Source organism: Chlamydotis macqueenii, chromosome 13 (assembly GCF_036417535.1).
Source record: "Chlamydotis macqueenii isolate bChlMac1 chromosome 13, bChlMac1.mat, whole genome shotgun sequence".
In the NCBI taxonomy this organism is placed as follows: Eukaryota; Metazoa; Chordata; class Aves; order Otidiformes; family Otididae; genus Chlamydotis; species Chlamydotis macqueenii.
In genome coordinates, this window is record NC_141568.1 from 15082102 (window position 1) to 15100444 (window position 18343).

General features: G+C 42.4%; 1 protein-coding gene across 9 annotated transcripts in view; it reads right to left on the minus strand.

Annotated features, from left to right (window-relative positions):
- Positions 1-1418: 1418 nt before the first annotated feature.
- Positions 1419-18343, minus strand: part of CNOT1 (CCR4-NOT transcription complex subunit 1) — a 59581-nt gene continuing 42656 nt past the window's right edge. For 4 of the 9 annotated variants that reach the window (XM_086758426.1, XM_086758420.1, XM_086758421.1 and 1 more), the window contains 18 exons: positions 16013-16153; positions 15803-15907; positions 15073-15192; positions 14317-14511; positions 12082-12224; positions 11373-11481; positions 11108-11277; positions 9744-9996; positions 7392-7640; positions 6768-6931; positions 6366-6483; positions 5797-5898; positions 5357-5530; positions 3903-4052; positions 2657-2837; positions 2127-2259; positions 1889-2023; positions 1419-1744 (listed from right to left, as the gene is read on the minus strand). In XM_086758426.1, coding sequence (XP_086614552.1) covers positions 1666-1744; positions 1889-2023; positions 2127-2259; positions 2657-2837; positions 3903-4052; positions 5357-5530; positions 5797-5898; positions 6366-6483; positions 6768-6931; positions 7392-7640; positions 9744-9996; positions 11108-11277; positions 11373-11481; positions 12082-12224; positions 14317-14511; positions 15073-15192; positions 15803-15907; positions 16013-16153 — 2721 coding nt within the window. In that variant the 3' untranslated portion in view covers positions 1419-1665. The remainder of the gene's footprint in view (positions 1745-1888; positions 2024-2126; positions 2260-2656; positions 2838-3902; positions 4053-5356; positions 5531-5796; positions 5899-6365; positions 6484-6767; positions 6932-7391; positions 7641-9743; positions 9997-11107; positions 11278-11372; positions 11482-12081; positions 12225-14316; positions 14512-15072; positions 15193-15802; positions 15908-16012; positions 16154-18343) is intronic. The other 5 variants (XM_086758424.1, XM_086758425.1, XM_086758423.1 and 2 more) reach the window with 3 other exon arrangements.

The window sequence follows — 18343 nt, forward strand, 5'->3', positions numbered from 1 at the left end:
TCTAGTTTGCTCTCTGCGGCAAAGGCACAGCTGGGTACGCATCTCCTTAAACCTGAGCAGGAAATCCTGACCTCTGCCCATCCATAGAACAGCAGTCAACTAGCTTTTCAGATAAAGTTACTAGTTTGTAAGAGAAAGCAATGAAGCTGTATTTCCTAGTATCTGCTAGGTTGTAAGGCACAGGCTGAAGGAGTCTGCAGGGTTAGCAACACTGCAGTCACCTATCCTTATTACAGCTACCCAGCAATCCTGCACAGATCCTCGCTGAAGAGAATATCACAGCAGGGCGCAAGTCATGAGAAATGAAGCTGCCTATGCTCCATACCCTTCCACTGCAAGGGGTCTCCTTCCTAGGACAGCTTTGTCAGAGACAAACTCTGCTCATGAACTTGGAACCAAGACATTTCTATCTCCACGGAACTGTCCTTTCCTTTTGCACTTCAAGGCAAGCCCTCTCGAGTCATAACAATTCTCCCCTCTGACCTCAAGCTAGGAAACGAGCCCAGTTGCTTTCAATAGGCAGTGCCCAAAACACACTGGAAAACTGCAGCTTTTGGACCGGTGGAACAGACTTTGAAAGGTGTCAACTGGCCAGGCCAGGGTGGAACTGGAGAGAATAAGCACAGTGGCACGTGCTGCATGTCATGACTTTAATGTGTAACTACAGTATGCATACATACAAGAAGTGGGAGAACTAAAGCCCAAGAACTAGAAAGGCTACAAAATACAACACATGGACCAATACTTTACAAAACATTCAAAATCCTTACAAAATGGGCTGTATTGGTCCTTTGGGTTTTTTTTTTGTTTCATGTTTTTTTTTCTTTCGTTTTTTCTTTTGGTTTTTTTTTTTTTTTTACAAACTTATACTGTGTGGTCACAGGGTGGGGGAGATGGGAAAAGGTCTAGATTTAACCCCCCACCTTCCAAAATTTACAAGTGTTCAAAAAAAAAAAAAAAGCTATAGGCCTGGTCTCTGGTTTCTTTACTAAAAACAGCTGACCCTCTCCCAAAGGGCCTGAGGTGTGTCTTCTCCAACAGACAGGAGGCATTCTGACTGCCACTCCACTTGCTGTCTGTCAGCATTTGATGAGGGTGGGGGAAAAGCAACGCTGAACCTTAACCCCTCCCTCACCTCTCCCCTACTCCATAGTATTCCCATATTCCAAACAAATCCACCTTTTTTTTGTAAAACAACTTAGTGATTTAAAGGTCCCCCATCCACATAAAGAAAAATAAGTTACATAATATTATAACTGGCTTTTCAATATTCTTTGGGAGTCTGGGAATGTCAGGACAAGGAGGTCTGCCCCAGACAAGTGCTTGGCATCAGCAGCTGCCCCTTTATTACAAGCTGGACAGGCACCAGTTACCCACCTGCCTTTTACACAATTTGCACAAACCCAAAAGTCCAGACAAACGTTTCTGTTCCTTGTATTTACATTAGTTCAAAATGATATTCACAGCATCTTCTGAATTTTGGCCAAAAGTCAAAAATTTGTTTCAAACTTTGGAACGTGCCCACATAGACTTTCACCCAGGGTCTGTTGCGTCTACCCAATCAAGGGGGCTGGGAAGGTCAGGAGGAGCCTTACAGAGTCTTCTCTCAGTCGATGGGACGGGGACCTCCAGGCTGGCACGCTTACAACACAAGATGCAGCTCATCTAACTGGCACCAGTCCCTTCCATTACTTGCTGGGCCTGCTTCTGCCCCATGCAGCACTGTGCAACTGACTGGAACAACCTGGACACAGAAGCAAAGCAGCGTTAGGTGCAGTTACGGCAGCAAACGGTGCTTCCAGTGTGGAGCACCAAGGACTCAAGGTGCGACTCAGCCCCTCCTTCAGATGTATTGTTTTAGTTATTTCTGTGGTTATGTTATACTCACTTCTCAATTTCTGGAGCGCAGTGAACAAACTCATGGTTCCAGAATTTAAACGCTGGATTTTTTATCAGCTCAATGAAGGTAATAAGGAGACCCCAGGGATGAGGCCTATTTACAATCAGTCGTTCCAAGAGAACCCTGAAATCCAAAAGTAAAACCAGTTAGAGCTCAAAGATCTGAAATACACAAGGAAGGAAAGTGAAAAGCTGAACGTTGGCAAGTTAAATGCCTTCCCCCTCACCTAGTGATCTGCTCCTGGATAGCCTCAGTGTTGGCCTCTGCAAACAGGTACAGCATGGTGCAACTGAAGTAGTGGGTGTGACTGTTGGGATATCGCAGCTGATTGGCAATTGCGTTCAAGAAAAGGTACCGGCCTGCAGAAGAGGAACAGTGAGTACATACAGTTTTCCTTATGCACATGCAGAAAGGAACAGAGCAGTAACTCATATTGCTTAAGATCAAGGTTTGTGAGCCTGCCTTATGAAGGTACAAGAAACAAACAAGTGAAGATATGAAAAAGTCTTATCAACCCAAGCCGATGGGGCAGCAAGAATTCAATTCCTCTTCATTAAGCTTATTTCTCATTCCCTTGCATACCTTGAACACTTGGTTTTAATATTGCTCCTGTATTCAGAGTTTAATATTCAAAAGGAGCATTACTTACTGTGAATTCACTAGCAGCTACATGAAATGATCTTCTGTATTTCTCAAAGCTCAAACAATCTGCTGTTAAATTGGACACTGCATGAACTAGAAGTGTTTCCAGCTCACCTTCAGTGTCCAGGTCTACTGCCAAATTCTGGAAGATGTCCATGTGAGCTGAGTGGGTGATGGTGCTCATAGAGGGTGTGCTGCCTTTGTTGTGAATGTGCGCAATAGCTTGAGTACCTACGTAGAGCACCAGGGCATTAATCAGCTGGATGTTGTAGCGGTTGCCAGGTTCATTTGATACCTAATAGCAAAGATAGGAAAAGCATTAGCGTCCTATATACCTTCAGCGATGGGAGGTACAGCATGTACAACAGCAGCATCCAAGTATCTTCCTGGTTATACAGGCAACAACGCCCTCAGATATCCACAAATTCAATTTGGCATTTACCTTTTTGAAATCTAGCAGTTATACACATATATTCAAAAGCATAAGCAAAGTGCTGACAGACCCAACAGGCAATTTTTGTTCTCCCTACCTAAAATAAAAATCAGGTAAAGGCAGTCTGAATGCATGACCAGTGCCAGAGGCTGGCTGGCTGAAACACACACCACCTGTGTGAATGCTTCAGTCTGAGCGATTTTCTGAAAAAACCCAAATTCAGTCTGTTGCAAGCCAAGCCAGGTGATGTAGGAAATGTTCTTGGCTAACAATTCTGAACAGGGCTTTAGCTAATTTTGCCTTTTTTTTTTGCCCTTAAAGCATTAGCATACATTGCAGATTTCTAACAATGACTCTATTTGGAGTCGAAACTTAATCAGATTGTAAAAAAAAAAAACAAAAAAACCTGCAATAAAGTTCAATGAAACCTGTTGAATCTCAGACAATGCCTGAATAAAACAGTGCTTTAGCCATGTGATGGAAGCCACAAGACTCTTCATCACCCAATGGCTGAGGACAAAAAAGCAAGTTTGATGATCAGCTCTGACTACATTCTAAAGATTTGCAAGGTTGTGCACTAGAGGCATGCAAACAGGAGAGTCAAACTTTTACATAACCTTACATTTTCACTGTAAGCATTTGGCAGCTCATGTAGATAAAACCAACTGCTTTTAAATTAGATCATTTCAGGGTTGTAAAAGTCAACATTCCTCTTTCCTTAAATTCCACCTGGCTGAAACCACTTAAAACACACTTAAACTAGGAGTAGTGGAAGAATTACTGAGAGAAGTGTGCATTTTCACAGGCTTTTCTACTGCCTGGAACACATGCTTGCTACACACCAACAAAATTCCTGCAAGAAAGGAGGGTGACTCATCCAGTGAGATCATTTGTCCCACACTACTGAAACAGAAACCAGCCACTTACTTGTAGGTTGCTGCGCAAGTCAGACAAAAAGGTGACTGGAGAACGGGTTTTGAGATAGGAATCCAAGTCTTTCTTGAACTGAGGTGGCATCACTCCAGTGAAATTTGTGAGTATCCGTGGTGCAATATTAATCTCACTTAACATGTCCACCTGTTGAGAGAAAACCCAGTCAGCTAAACCGTAAGCAATCTCTAAGGGAACAAACGGCAAAAGCAGATCTAAGTAATATTACATCAACTACTGTTGTTGATCACGTTTTCCTACCAGGAATGAAAAAGAGACACTAGGATTTTGCAGACTTCAGAAAAAACTTTGTCTGTAATGTGCAAAATTATTAGGTGACTGTCTCAAAGAATTGAGAGTAGAGGATAAAAGAATTCAAGAGCAAAGGCTGTAGGGGAATTCAGTCACCGCCTTTGAAGTCTCCCTATCTACACTGAAGACAGTTTGGAGTTTGAAAAAGTACAAACATCCTACAAGTCAAGAACAGCCTTCTTCAGTCTCAAGAAGTGCTGACTGAATGAGTATTGCAGCTTTGTTCCCATCACCCTGCAAGGAAGGCAAGGAAGAATTAACAGGACAATGCTTCAGCAGTGTGAGAAAGTTTGCTTCTAATCATTCCACAATGAGGAGACTGGCATGTGCCCAAAGATTTAATTAGATAACATTAACACTTCTCAAGTCTCTCCCTATTATGCAAGAGGCTTGCTTCAGAATGCTGGTTTATCATTTTCAAGATAAGATGGCATCTGTGTTTCCCATGAAAAAGTATTTACAATTAGAGAGCGCTCGGACACCAGGTCTTCAACAATTAGTGACCTGAACCCCAGTCACCACGCATCCTGTGGAGCACAAACTACGCAATTCAGCATGAGCTGAACAAACCAGACAAGAACTGTTGGCTGAACTTTCAAGCAGCAAAGCCACAAAGACTGCTTAAATAGTCTTTTTCAGAGACAAATGAGACCATCAAATGACAAAGATGCCCTTGCTCCAACACCGTGTGCCAGTCAGATCTGGGGAGCTAGGTTCTCGATGCAGTTCTCCAACGCACGTCTCTGCCTGTCCTTTCAGGCTGAACCTGCACAGACCTTGCAAGCAAGCTAAGTATCTATGGGAGCCAGTGAAGCCCTACAGACCAGAGGCAAGCTTTATGCTTCCAACTGCAACAGATTTCACACAGGACAAGGACTGTACCCTGCTCTGTATGGAAGCTGTCAAACATTGAACATTACAAACATAACTGAAACCTACCTGCTTTAAAAAATGCCATTCTGCTACCTGCTGACTATGTCGTCTAAGTTTGGAATTATCTGTTAACTCCTAAATGGTGGCATTAATTCAAGTATCAGTTAAACTGTTCCCAAAATCCCACAGTCTTCACCGAGAAACTAGATAAAGGTATTCTGAGCATTAAAGTTTCCCATTATCAAGCACATGAAAGTAAGTCCTACCTTTAGATTGGGGGTGAAAGGGTCTGGAAGCCTCATGTTCCGTGGGAAGGCACTCAGGATCAGATTCCTTAGCTGAATACAGTTAGGTGGGATCACATCACAGAACCCATAGTGGTAGTCACAAAGAAATTCTGGGAAATCATGCAACAAGACCAGCAACACACGTAGAGTGCCCTGTGAAATAAAATACAATATGAGAAGTGTGTAGCTGTTGAAACTGCCCAAGAGCTTGCAGAGCCTCCTTCTACGTCATGTGGTTAACATTAACAGGAAGAAATGAATCTGTGAAGGTAGCCTGTTTCTGTCCCACACCAGATCTGTATTTAACTCCAAGATACACATTCTAAAAGAAAAGTAAATCCTATTTTTTTCACAGAACACCTCTAATTTCAGGCATTTTTGGTTGGAAATAGCATCTGTTAGCTGACATTTTTTTTTACCTTGTAAAGAATTTGCATAGGTTTGGTGAGTTCCACATTTCTAAGGAAAGGAGCCAAGTACTTGAAAAGATCGATCAATAACTGGGCATACATAGGCCAACCCTGTCAAGAAAAAAACAGCAGGTGGAAACCATGCAACAAAGAGCAGTTATCTTAATTTCAAAACTATAATTAGATTGCTCTTCACATAAACCTGGATCAAAGTTATGACCTACTGCTAGCTCTAGCAGTGAGTGCAGCACAACTCATTTCAAGGGCCTCAGCTGGGCGTCATAGGCTATGGATGTTTCCAGAACACTAACATGCCATACTGAGTCGACAGTATTTCGTCTAGACTACAGCTCTTCCTGACTTTGACAAAGGCATGTTTATCAAACTCAATTCACCCTCTATACCATACTTTATTGACAGAGGCTCTCCTCCATGCAGTTAGGTTACTGTGAATATGGAAGACAACAAAAACAGAACAGCCATGCCACTAGTGCACTTCAAGAGATGTGAAACAGCACCACACCAGATAAGCATCCGTGTGAGCTTTTTAATTCAGAAGAGATAAACTGCAGCCACACCTTCTGCTGTGGTGTATGTGCCAGCATTCTTGCAATAAATATCCGATGGGAGATCAGTTCCAGCCAGGCATAAACAAAACCTGGAGCTTTTGTAGGCCTCAGGATGTGAAATGTGTTACTGAAAGAAAAGTTAGAGCAGGTTAGAAGTGCACAGCAATAAGACTGCTTCTCATAACATTGAGGGAAAACATACACAGCCCTAAAAGCAAGGCATTTTAGCATCTTGGGTTTTACTACTCATCTTCCTTAAAACAAACAAGTGGACAGTCTAGAACAGTTATTCCAAATAATAATGGCTTTTTTGATTAAGCCACCAAAAAGGAACAGTGAGACAGCCTTCAGATGAAAAGTCTTGATGCTACCAGGAAAGGATGACGATTGTTACCAATCTCAAATACATACCAGAAAGCTGTGAGTGTCTGGAAGTTGATGGTCTCCAGCACGTGCTCAGGAGCATTTAATTCCAACAGCAACATGATAAAAATGCGATGGTAAGGAAGCTGCTGAAACTCACTCTGTCGAACATCATGGTCTTGCAGAAGAACTCCCACCACAATACCAAGAACCTAAAGAGATCAAGACATTTCAGTGGTGGCAGCAAGAATTACTTTGCTACTCAGCTCATTAATAATTATTTAACAATCAGTAAAAAAATATCTGTACATTTTAACAAAAAATTCTAGTTATTGGAAGTGTTATGTAAATTAACATTATAATCTGTATTAGCAACTCCCAGCCACTGTACTTTCTCACTATACATTTTCTAATGCCTCAAAACAGCCGTTGACATGTCATTTCAAGGCACAAAGGTGGGTTTCAGGTTGGTTTGATATGAAATCTTTGTGAACAAGAATGCCACTTGGCATCTTGATGCTCTGCTCAGCAGTTTAATCATTTCAGTGACCAACCCGCTGAAGTCCTCTGATACTTCAGCAGTAGCCTGCATAAAGGGCTACATTTCACGTTTATCAAAGGTACACCCAGTTACGCACTTTAACTGCAATGAGTGTAAAAAGCATTCCCAACCTTATTCAGGAGGTTGATCTTTGTAACTGTGTTGGTTGCCTCCCCAGAGTGCTTCACTAGCAATGCAATAAGTCGCACAAAAGCATCCAGATTGTGGTAGCACTTGGCTCGAATCATAGTGGGGTTGGCAGCAGGATTATGCTGTTGCTCAGCCTGAGCACGATAGCTGATTTCAACACACATTTCGGTGCAAAGACGGAAAAAGCGGGTGATCAGGTCATCCGTTTTCAGGATTCCTTGCTGGTGCATCTATCCGGGAAAGGAAAAAAGCCTCAGAACCATAACCACAGAAAGTTCACTTTACAATTTATTTCAAACAATACACACTTCAAAAAGCACTCACTTTGCCTGGCACAACTGGTTTTTACCACACTCTCAAGAGAGATGGGTAGCAAGCACTGTCTGCTACTTTTCCCCAAGATAGGAATTTTCAAGGCAACTTGAGGGTGGCAACACAATTTTAGCACAGATATTTTGATCCCAACTCTTTTCAACCATCAGCATAGCTGAGGAGCCTGTTTCAGTATCAGTTCTGCCACCAGCACTCAACGTTGCATGAAAGACAGGAAGAGGTGGTAGCAGTTCAGTCTGTCAGGCCTTTAAGAGCCCACACCAGGGTACAGAAGCTCTGGGAAAGGCAGACATCAGCTGCTAGCTCAGGAACCATCACTACTTTGTAGCAACATTCTGTAGAAGCAACTGCATTTAGAGAGTAAATTTTCCTTACAGGAACATTACATGCAGAGAGAGACTGAGTGGGCTGCTTCGTTTGTTTTGCACTGGGGGGTTGTTTTTAGTAACATACAAATAAAAAAAGACTTCCTTTATTTGTTACTCACAGTATTAAAGCCATCAAAATGAAACAAATTACACTGCAAGCCTCTGGGTTTTGAATAAAGCATCTCCTAAACTACTGCACAGACATGGTGCCGTATAAACAGCATAATTGCTAACTCTTGGAGAACTTCTAGTATTTCTAGAGAAACTTTTTAAAAAGAGGAATTAATGTATCTGTTGTCAAAGTTTTATGCTCCTTCTTGTCTTATAGCTTAGTGGAAAGGAAGCAACATTTAATTTAAATGACCATCATTTTGGCTGCTTAAGTTCAGTAACAGAACCTTGTTTAATGCAGTTATTACAAAATACTCCTTTAACACCCATAGCTAAAGCCTGTAAAGAAAAAATTACATATAAATGCTACACTTAGATGTATTTCAATTGCTATTTCAAATCTGATCAAATATGTACAAAAGGTAAGCAAACAAGTATGATAAAAGTGATGCAGAAAAGTGCAGTGAGCATTATGAGTATACTATACTGAGTATGCTTTACAAGCATACTTTAAGGTATGAAAACACACAAAGAGCTAAGTTTTTAAGAAGCGAGTTTAACACAAGACCCACAAAAAACATTCAAAAAAGAGGCTATGCAGTAAAAGTCAGACCAACAGAAAGCTGGCTACAAGCCAGTACACAAGGCCACTAAAGTCACATGAAAAAAATCACTGCATCAAGTCAAGATCTTTATGCATACTTCATAGCTTGATTTTTTTTTTTGTTAGTAGCTGCAAAGTCTGTAGCATTTCTGTGGTATTAAGACAGAAATTTAAAGAGAACACACTGCAAACAGACTGAGTTAGGGGCTTCCTTGCAGCTGCAGTCAAGTAGCTGCCAGGAACGCAGTTTTAGGAAGACAACTGCAGTTATATGTGGAGTCCACACATGTTGGACTACTGAGGGCATCTCCCTTCTCAAACACACCTGGAAGGCAGATGTGTGATGCTCAAACCTGTTAAGGTGCCCATGAGTAAAATGCTGGAGGCTCTTTAAATTTAGGCACCACTTCAGCTAATGAAGTTGCAATTTTTCCGCACTAATGACTCTAGATAGCAAAAGGATTCCCTTGTTCACATGGTCTCAAACAATTCTGACTCCAGTTAAAAAAGGATTCTATTGTTCATGTGGTCTGAAACAATTCCCCTACATCTCTATTAGCAATTTTGTTCTGTAGACTGTCAGAGCTTTTACTGTTACCCATAAGGAGCAACACCAGTCAAGCTTCATCACACGGAGCATGTCAAAACTACTCCCAACAGCTATCTCGGCTGAAGTTCTTTTCCCAGCACTTACCCCAAAACTCACGGTCTGAACTGACAGCTTGTTGCTACAGTATCTTAAGAACACGATTTGGTGAAGGGTGGGGGTTTGTACAGAACTTTACCATCAAAAACAAACAAAATTCTGATAGTCAACTGCCATACACCTGAAAGTTTCAAAAGTACGCCTAACATGGGTTATAACACTGCTATAAAATGGAGGGCATCACACCCTACTTATGTTGAATAAAAAGCACCTTTCTTTCCAAAAGCTCTACCTGTCCAACAAACGCAGAGAATGCTTTGGTACTGTCACGGCCTGCAGCAGCTGAATGGTAGAGGTTCACCCACTCCCTCAGCAGGTACTCTGCCTTCTCCCTCAGACCCGGTGGATCATCGTACTCAGAGGCTTGGGAAATTCCTGAATGCATCATGAAATTGGGACCTCCATGAGCACGGTCAATCATTGCTTCATAGTTTGATCGGACCACTTCCATCAGCTGGGGTAATCTAATGCAACAGAGCAGAGCAAGAGCTGGGTTAGAATTTCTCCTCCTCTAGAAGGTGTGGGAACTGGAAGCTCAAATATAGTTGCAAGAAAGCAAGTTATTTCTTATACTAAATCTTCATATCTTCCAGTCCTCACTGGAATAGCAGAATTAAGTCATGAAAGCAGATACATCTATGATGAAAGAATGAACAATGAAGTCACACAAGCTTTGAAGTTCCACTCCAATTCATACAGCAGTGTGCTGCAACAAAGCACCATCAGTACTAGAAAATAACTTCCCTTTGCAGACTTCAGAAGCCCTAAAATTCCCTGAGATCGTGAGATGCCAATGCTAAACAGCATGACTGGGGCACTAAATTTGGCTGCAGCGAAAATCAAGTCGTACAGCAAAGACAGTCTACCCACAACAACTGCAGACAAAAGGACTTTTGTTTTGGGACCTTCCCCTATCAGTTGCGTTGGTAGTGGCAGCCACTGCCATCACCACGAGCCAGCTGCTAGTGACTCTCACAGCAACCCAGAGTTCTCCAAGCTCCAATCCAAGTCTTAAACTCAGCAGCAATTGCTTCCACCTTAATAATAGGAGGCCTGCAAGTGCCACAGGTATTTCCAGATGCTGTGGCAACATTCACTGCCCAATTATCTGCTGGTGGGTACACAAAGCCATGTGAGTTTGGTGGATGATTGCTTTATAGATTCTAAACAGAAAACTGTCTAAAGAAACAGAAAGGATTGTCTAATTTGATTAATTGCTTGTGATTTAACAGATAACCACATTAATATCTAGATATTTAAAATTCAAACAGGTAAGAATACTGTCTAAGTTTGAGATAAAGCAGGAATTCAAGCAAGTTTCTCACAGCACCATAGCATTTTGGAGCGCAATGTGTAGATTTTCCTGCTCAAGCATTCAGTTTGATGTTACGCTGCAGCTGCCTCTATTTTGACATGAAATCAGCACAGTTACATTAGTGACAGTTTAACATTAAGACCGCAGCCCTACATAAAGTTTAAAGCTGTATGATTGAATATGAGACATTGCCTATATAACATTTCAAATCATAAATGAGCACAAGAGAAGTCATATATTGCACAGTATTTCCATCTCACCCTTCCGGGGCGTTTCCTCTGGAATGAGCATTAATCCTCATGAGTGTCTCAATTGTGTGAAAAAGATCTGCCTCTGTTATGTGGGCGACACTTCTCTCATCCACCAACAGGATCTTTACCAACTGCATTGCAAATGCCACAGCCATGTAGTTCAAGCCATTCTCCATTGACTGCCAAGATGAAAGGGGCAATTAAAGTTCAATCACAAGTCTTACAGCGGCCTGGCCATAACTGGTTCTCCTCTGAAAGAGCAGGTTTCCTTTACCTGAGCCAAGTGAAGGTCATACTGCTGCATGTTAACAAGGTGGTTGCGGATTAGCAGCTCCACAGCTTCCACGTTGTACTTGTACTCATCTCTGCATTCAATCAGGCACCTGAAGAATTGGATGACTTTTAGCAAGTGTACTTAAACAATAGTTTAAGCGAAGCAACTCACATCTAACAGTTTAGAAATTGTGCCATTCACTGTCATTCATGACTCAGCTCCAAAAGCAGCCTAATCTGGAGTATTCTCTAAGGCAATGTTTGAGTTCAGGAACAGTCATCAGCCTCAAGTAGTTTTTGCCCTGCATCACTGGTCACAACTTCAAGAGCTTCAGTTTATTCAGCATAAGAAGCCTCTCTTCTGAGGACGAAGGGGTACATCTGCCTAACTGAAAGCACTAGGGCTTCCGCTGCAGGTATATGCCATGTCATCTAGTTTGTGACAGCATGTAGAGACATCCTCTATAAAATGAGAGGAAAAAAAACCAGAGCACCTCCAAAGCTTAATTCCATTAAAGACTCCTATCATGTTTTAGGATGAAGCAGCATTATCAGAAGATCTAATTACTTTTAACAAAAAAAAGGTAGTTATTTTGTCTGTCCAAACTGCAGCAATGCAAAATATTAACAGGCAAGTGATTCAGAATATCACAGTAAGTCCCAAAAAATGACAAAAGCTACATCAGTGTTTCTATTGTCTCATAACTGACCTAGTGATTTGTTTATTACACCATGGAGATCCATATGCGCGGCCATCCTGCAGAGCCTTCAGCACAAGCAGATGACACTCACGATAGCGAAGCAGGAGGTCGGCATCTGCCCCACTGGTGGCATCCAGCAAGCCCTCTACAGCCTAGAACAGATGCAACCTGTTAGCAGAGGGAAAAAACAAGTCCTCTTCCAAATCTTCTGCAAATTAGATCAGCAAGAGTTAGTAACAGAAGACTTGGCAGACATGGAAAAGACAATTGAGTTATTGTGCTAACGCCCTGGTAATCTCTAGGTGAGATTTTACCAGCTACTACAGCACCTACACATTCACTGTACACAGATGGAGTACCACAACAAGCCTACGGTCTCACTGTGCCCCACTGGCTTGATATATGCAGTAAATAGTATGAAAGATCATATTAGTTTGTGCTGCAGCTTCTGTAAGTCAATGCCTCCTCAGGGGGAATTCTGCATACAGCTCATGAAAAACTACATGAAAAGATTTACAGAACCTGCCAGAGGTCAGCTATCAGGTTCTTTAGACAAAGAGCTACAGCACTCAGATGCATCTGTGCTAGTCTACAGCAAATGGGAGACAAGTCTTTTCGGGGCAGCACAATTTAGCTGGCGGAGGCCTAGTCAGGACCAGGTCCTTTAACAGGTACAAGCACTATCAGTCAAGAACAAAGAGCCTCCATCCGGCTTCCAGTTACTTTTCTTTTGCCACTGTGCTTGGATCCTCATGCAGACAGCTCTGTATCCTTCCACTGCACTCAAGTGGGTTTTTCTCCACATCTGTCACTACACTCTGCACTACTGCAGAGGCACTGATGCCAGCTCAGCTCACAGAGCTCACTGCAAAACTCCCCACCCGGTATAGCCTACTAGTTCTGCCTGAAATGGAGTTAATTTTCCTCATAGCAGCCCATCTGGTGCTGTGCTTTGGATTTGTGCTGAAACAGTGCTGACAACACACCAGTGTTTCGCCAATTGCTGAGCAGTGCTTCCACATCAAGACTTTCTCTTCCCCACTCTGTCTCCCCGCCTGCAGCAAGTAGGCTCGGGCCAAACTGAATAAAGGGATATTCCACACCGTATGACATCAGCAATAAAAGCTCAGGGAACAGAGGATGAAAGGGGACATTCACGGTTATGATGTTTGCCTTTCAAAGCAACTGTTACAGGCACTGAAGCCCTGCTTTCTGAGGAGTGGCTAAACATCTGCTTGCTGATGGGAAGTAGTTTTTTTCTTTTTTTTTCCTTTCTATCTTTGTCCACACAGCTTTTGCTTTCCCTACTAAACTGTCATAATCTCAATGAACAAGTCATCTTGCCTTCCCTCAATTTTCTCCCTGTCCTGTGAGAGAGGGCAATGAGCAAGCAGCTGGATGGATGCTTGGCCATCTGCCAGGTAAACACCATGCATACTCATTTAGCAGTTACTGCAAAATACAATGCACAAGTGTGCCACTATAAATCCAGAACTGCACCAGAATCTCAGAATCACTTAGGTTGGAAGGGACCCTTAAAGCCCATCCAGTCCAACCCCCCTGCAAGGAGCCGGGACATATCCAACCAGATCAGGTTGCTCAGAGCCCCGTCCAACCTGGCCTTGAATGTTTCCAGGGATGGAGCATCAACCACCTCCCTGGGCAACCTGTGCCAGTGCTTCAGCACCCTCATTGTAAAAAAATTTCTTCCTAATGTCCGATTTAAAGCTACACTCTTTTAGTTTAAAACCATTACCCCATATCCTGTCACAACAGGCCCTGATAAAAAAGTTTCTCCTTGCCTTTCTTGTAAGAGCCCCCTTTAGGCCCTGGAAGGCTGCTATAAGGTCTCCCCAGAGCCTCCTCTTCTCCAGGCTGAACAACCCCAACTGTCTGTCCCCAAAGGAGAGGTGCTCCAGCCTTCTTAGCCTTCAAGTCATTCCGAAATCAAAGGCTGTTCTGGAGTGCAACAGCTCTCTACTTGACATTTCTGAACCAAACTCCCCTAAGTCCCAGGATTCTGTAACTACTTCTTTCCATAGCAGCCTGGCCACTGTGTGTACAATACACCAAGTGAACACCCACGGCCCTCTTCCAATTGTATTTACTAAATTTCCAAAGAAAGCACTTCAGTATTTTCCACCAAGGAACTTCCACAGGATGCATGAAGATACACAGTCACCAGCAAGACAATCCAATAAACTCCAGGCAAGTTGTTACAGGAGAAGAGTTGTTAACACTCACCTTTTGCAGCAGTCCAAGTGCAGCAATAGCATCACGGGAGTTACGAGCCACTACCACAGCCTCCAAGAGGCTGCGCAACGCTTGAGCTTGAGGATTCATGGCCAGGGTGTGTGGAATGGACTGCAGATGCTGCTCCAGTTCTGTCATACATTTGTCATAGATTTGTGCTACATCATCTGTAGCCCAAGCTTGCTGCTTAAGAGAAAGTGAAAGTGAGTTTTTTTTCAGGGATTGTGTTTGCAAAACTCAAATACTCATTGTCTCTTCTGCCTCAGAAATTACAGCATCCAAAATTTAGACCTCTACAGTACTGTGGTTAGTTACACTAGCATTTTAAATACACAATAAGAGAAAATTAAGCTGTGGCAATAACTAGTGAACAATTCTAGCAGTCCTTGAGACTAAGTATGCATACAAAAACCTGTTCATTATCTCAAAATCCATGCCTGCCCTCCACAGTCTTTTCCAAAAGTAACCTGAGGTTCGAATAAAATGTTTCACCACTACAAAAACTACATGTAGTAATAATAACTTGCAGATCTTGTCCCAATTTGGGTTATAAATGGCTAAGATTGGATGTAAGTTTTATGCTGCCATTAGTTTGACTTTAAAACTGACGCATCTTTCAACCACTATTCCCAAGCAATACAAATAAATGCCCAATCCTTACTGGTCTTCTAGGAAAGGACATAAGTTCTGCAACGTTCACCAAAAGGGCAACAGTACTCTCAAGTCGATTAATTCAGAAATCTCTACCTTCATAGGCTGAGCCAAGAATCCTGTAGGCTGAGTTAAGTCATTGGTAGGCAAGAAGCCAGGGACATTGCGTGCAAACTCTTCATAAACAGCCAGCTGTTTTGGGTCCACACCTCCAACCTTTGCAATGAAAAGAACAAGCATTAACCTGATTGTTAAGCACCCTGGCAGTAAGAAATGAGGGCAGTTTGTGTAAGAGGTAGCTGCTCAGTCACATTCTTAAACAGAGTGGCCTAGATATCAAGAAGTAGGATTCAGCTGCTCTGCACTGAGGTCCTGTCTCTCCTGCCACACCTCCTAACAGGATTTTGTTCTACAACTGCAACTCACATTCCCAGAAACAGGAATAACTGAATATCAGCTTCATGTGTGACTGATGCAAAAAACTAATGCTCTGCTGAGAGCACACAGTATGTCCTTTAAGGGAAGCAAATATAAAGGAGACAAGACAACAAAACAGACTAGTCATCTTTCAGGGAAAGCAACAGCACAGAAGAGGAGACAGGACTTTTAATGCCCTCAAGGAATTGACCAGAATGACACAAACACACCTTTTAGAAAAACACATTTATGTGTTTCCATTAGCAATCAATCAAGCTAATAGCAGTTGCACTGTTAGACAAGACTAAGAATATATAGGATTGTGCAGCTGAAGCCGCACCATCCACTTTTCATTAACAGGAAGGGGAAAAAGAGCAGGGTCAGAATGTAGCTCAGTGAACATCCTCACCTTTAACCTGATCTGTTCTGGCATCCGCTCAGCCTGGTAGGTTAAAACGACAGGATCACAGTACCGACGACCCTCTTGTCTAGCATGTTTTCTGAGCTCAAATTCCTGGGGAAAAAAAAAAAACCAAACACCACAATGAATTTTAGACAGTGAGTCTGGATGTATACGAGCACATATAATGCTTTCAAAAGACAGAAGTCCCATACTTACAGTTGCGAGTCTCTTGTCCATCTCGGGGCCTGCCTTCTCCACAGCTGTCTTCTGGATAAAGCAGCATGCTAGCTCACAGTTATCCTGCGCTAACTGGGCAGCTGCCTGCTCCATCATGTCCCTCTGTTGTGGGGAGGCTGCCTATTGAAAATCACAATAATCAGTGAAGGCTGTGAATTTTCCCTGTACATTACTAGCCTTAAAATCTGCACCGCTGCCTATGCAGAACACCAGCAATAAAAAGGAATGCATCTCTTTGCATAGGACATACAATAATAAATTTAATTTTGCATAGCTTTGAATAAAACATGTAGGCAAGATGACAGTAAAGACTTTCAACACGGAACAAAACAGCAGGAGGTTCTTCATCTTCTCCACTAACCTATCTCCAGGGCATAGAAATAAAGCCCTGCTCTAGACTGATGCACATACAACAGATGCTAATACAGGACAAGCAAGCCTCGCATCACAGCCTAGAAATTTTTCTATTTCCCAGGTTGCAATCAGAAGATATAAAGGTGCACCACTAAATGCAAAACAGTAGTCCTAAGCCTTTTTCAGTGGGTTCCCTTTCTGATACAGATTTTCTTCTTTCCTTCTGAAGCCTGCTTTAAGAGAATTCTGAACAGATGGGACTTATTTTCCAGGGTGCAAAGCAGCAACTCCCACTGGAAATGGAGTACACATATAAATGCAAACAGTCCAATCTACTTGGATCTCCTTGTCCATTAAGATCTACTGCTTTTTCATCAATCTCTGAAAACTACACTGCTTCTTTTCAAATAAAATAAATATTCTTGCTTGTTAATCCACTTTATACAATAAGCCAGATGTTTTTGATGTCTTGCACAGCATCTTCTTCTGTGACACAATATTTTGTATAATTAACCCTTAAGAAAAGCCCCTTGATTACGACTGGCCCTGTATCAATTTCATACATCTTCAGGGATAAACAAAACCTTGGCGTGTTGTTTTCATACAATTCATGATATTTTTACAAACATCATGATACACTAGCATGTATCACAAAAGCCTTCCACAAAAGTTGAATTACTTCTGCCTATACGCACTCCTCCGCAGCACATCATGCCTGATAGACATACACAGCTGTAGCACTGGTCTGTGTTCACCCTACCTCCCCAGGTTGAGTTCCACATCTCTACCTTCTCACACCACCAAAAGAAAACCAGCATTTCGCCAACCACCTCCCAGTCTGAACTGTAGTCACATTTGATGAAACACAGCAAGACTGCAAACCAGAGAAATACTTGTGCCCCTCTTACAAAGAGGACAACTGCTTTCTGTTATGGTTACTAGCTTGACACCCAAACTCTTAGCACAGCTGCTAAAAGCAGTCACTGGCTCAGCTCACACACTAAAACGCAATACTAAAACCATCTGCTCCCATCCTTGTGTTTAAGATAGATTAGTAAGATTCACTTGTATGCTTTTCCTGCTCTTCATCTCAGCAATCAAGTTACTTGAAGTTCTGTATATAAAGGGTCAACAGTGTTTAAGTCCTAGAGTTACACCACGGACTACCCATCCCACACCTGCAGTGGCAATTCTTACCAACATTTTTTACTCCCTTCAGACCGCTAACACCTGCCCACTTGAGCCAGCTACCATGCAAGAGCAACCCCACTGCAAAAAAGCCTCTGCATTGTCACTGCCCAACAGAAAGGAAATAGGGACCTGCCCTTAAGCAAGAGGTAGGCAGTCCTTTAACATTTTTTTTAATCCCTGAAAGGATAGCGATGTCTTAATCTTTCCAAGATCCTTATACTCTGTTCTGACACCGATGTCAAGCACAGCAAGTTTTTGGGCAGCAGCTGCTGTTCAGGCCAGCAGTTCACAAACTGTGTTCCACTTAGCCAAGAAAAGGAAGTTAGCACTGTGGCTCCAGCTTTGTTCATTCATCAAGAGACCTGAAAACATCTTCTAGAAAACCCCATCAATTAAGAAGCTATGCAGAACATGCTTAAATACCTACCTGTTAACAGCACACGTAAATAAAACCTGCCTAAAACATACATGCTTGCTGAGACAATCCAAGACATCGCTAGAAAGTCCCAGAATCAATTCAGTTCTCCCCACTCTACCTTTTCTACCTCAAAACCCGCAGAAAGATAAGCACTTCAAGGTTTCTGTGGTGCAATCAAACTGGAGAGAACATTAGGGCAATATAAAAAGGCAGCCAGGAAGTTTGTGTACAACACAGTAAGATCCACCATACAGGCTAAATGCTGTTAGACATGAGCTGCTATTTCAGGACAGTTGTTTTTTTTCACTGTAGCTCCACAAGAATGCAGAGACTTGTCCACTAAATTG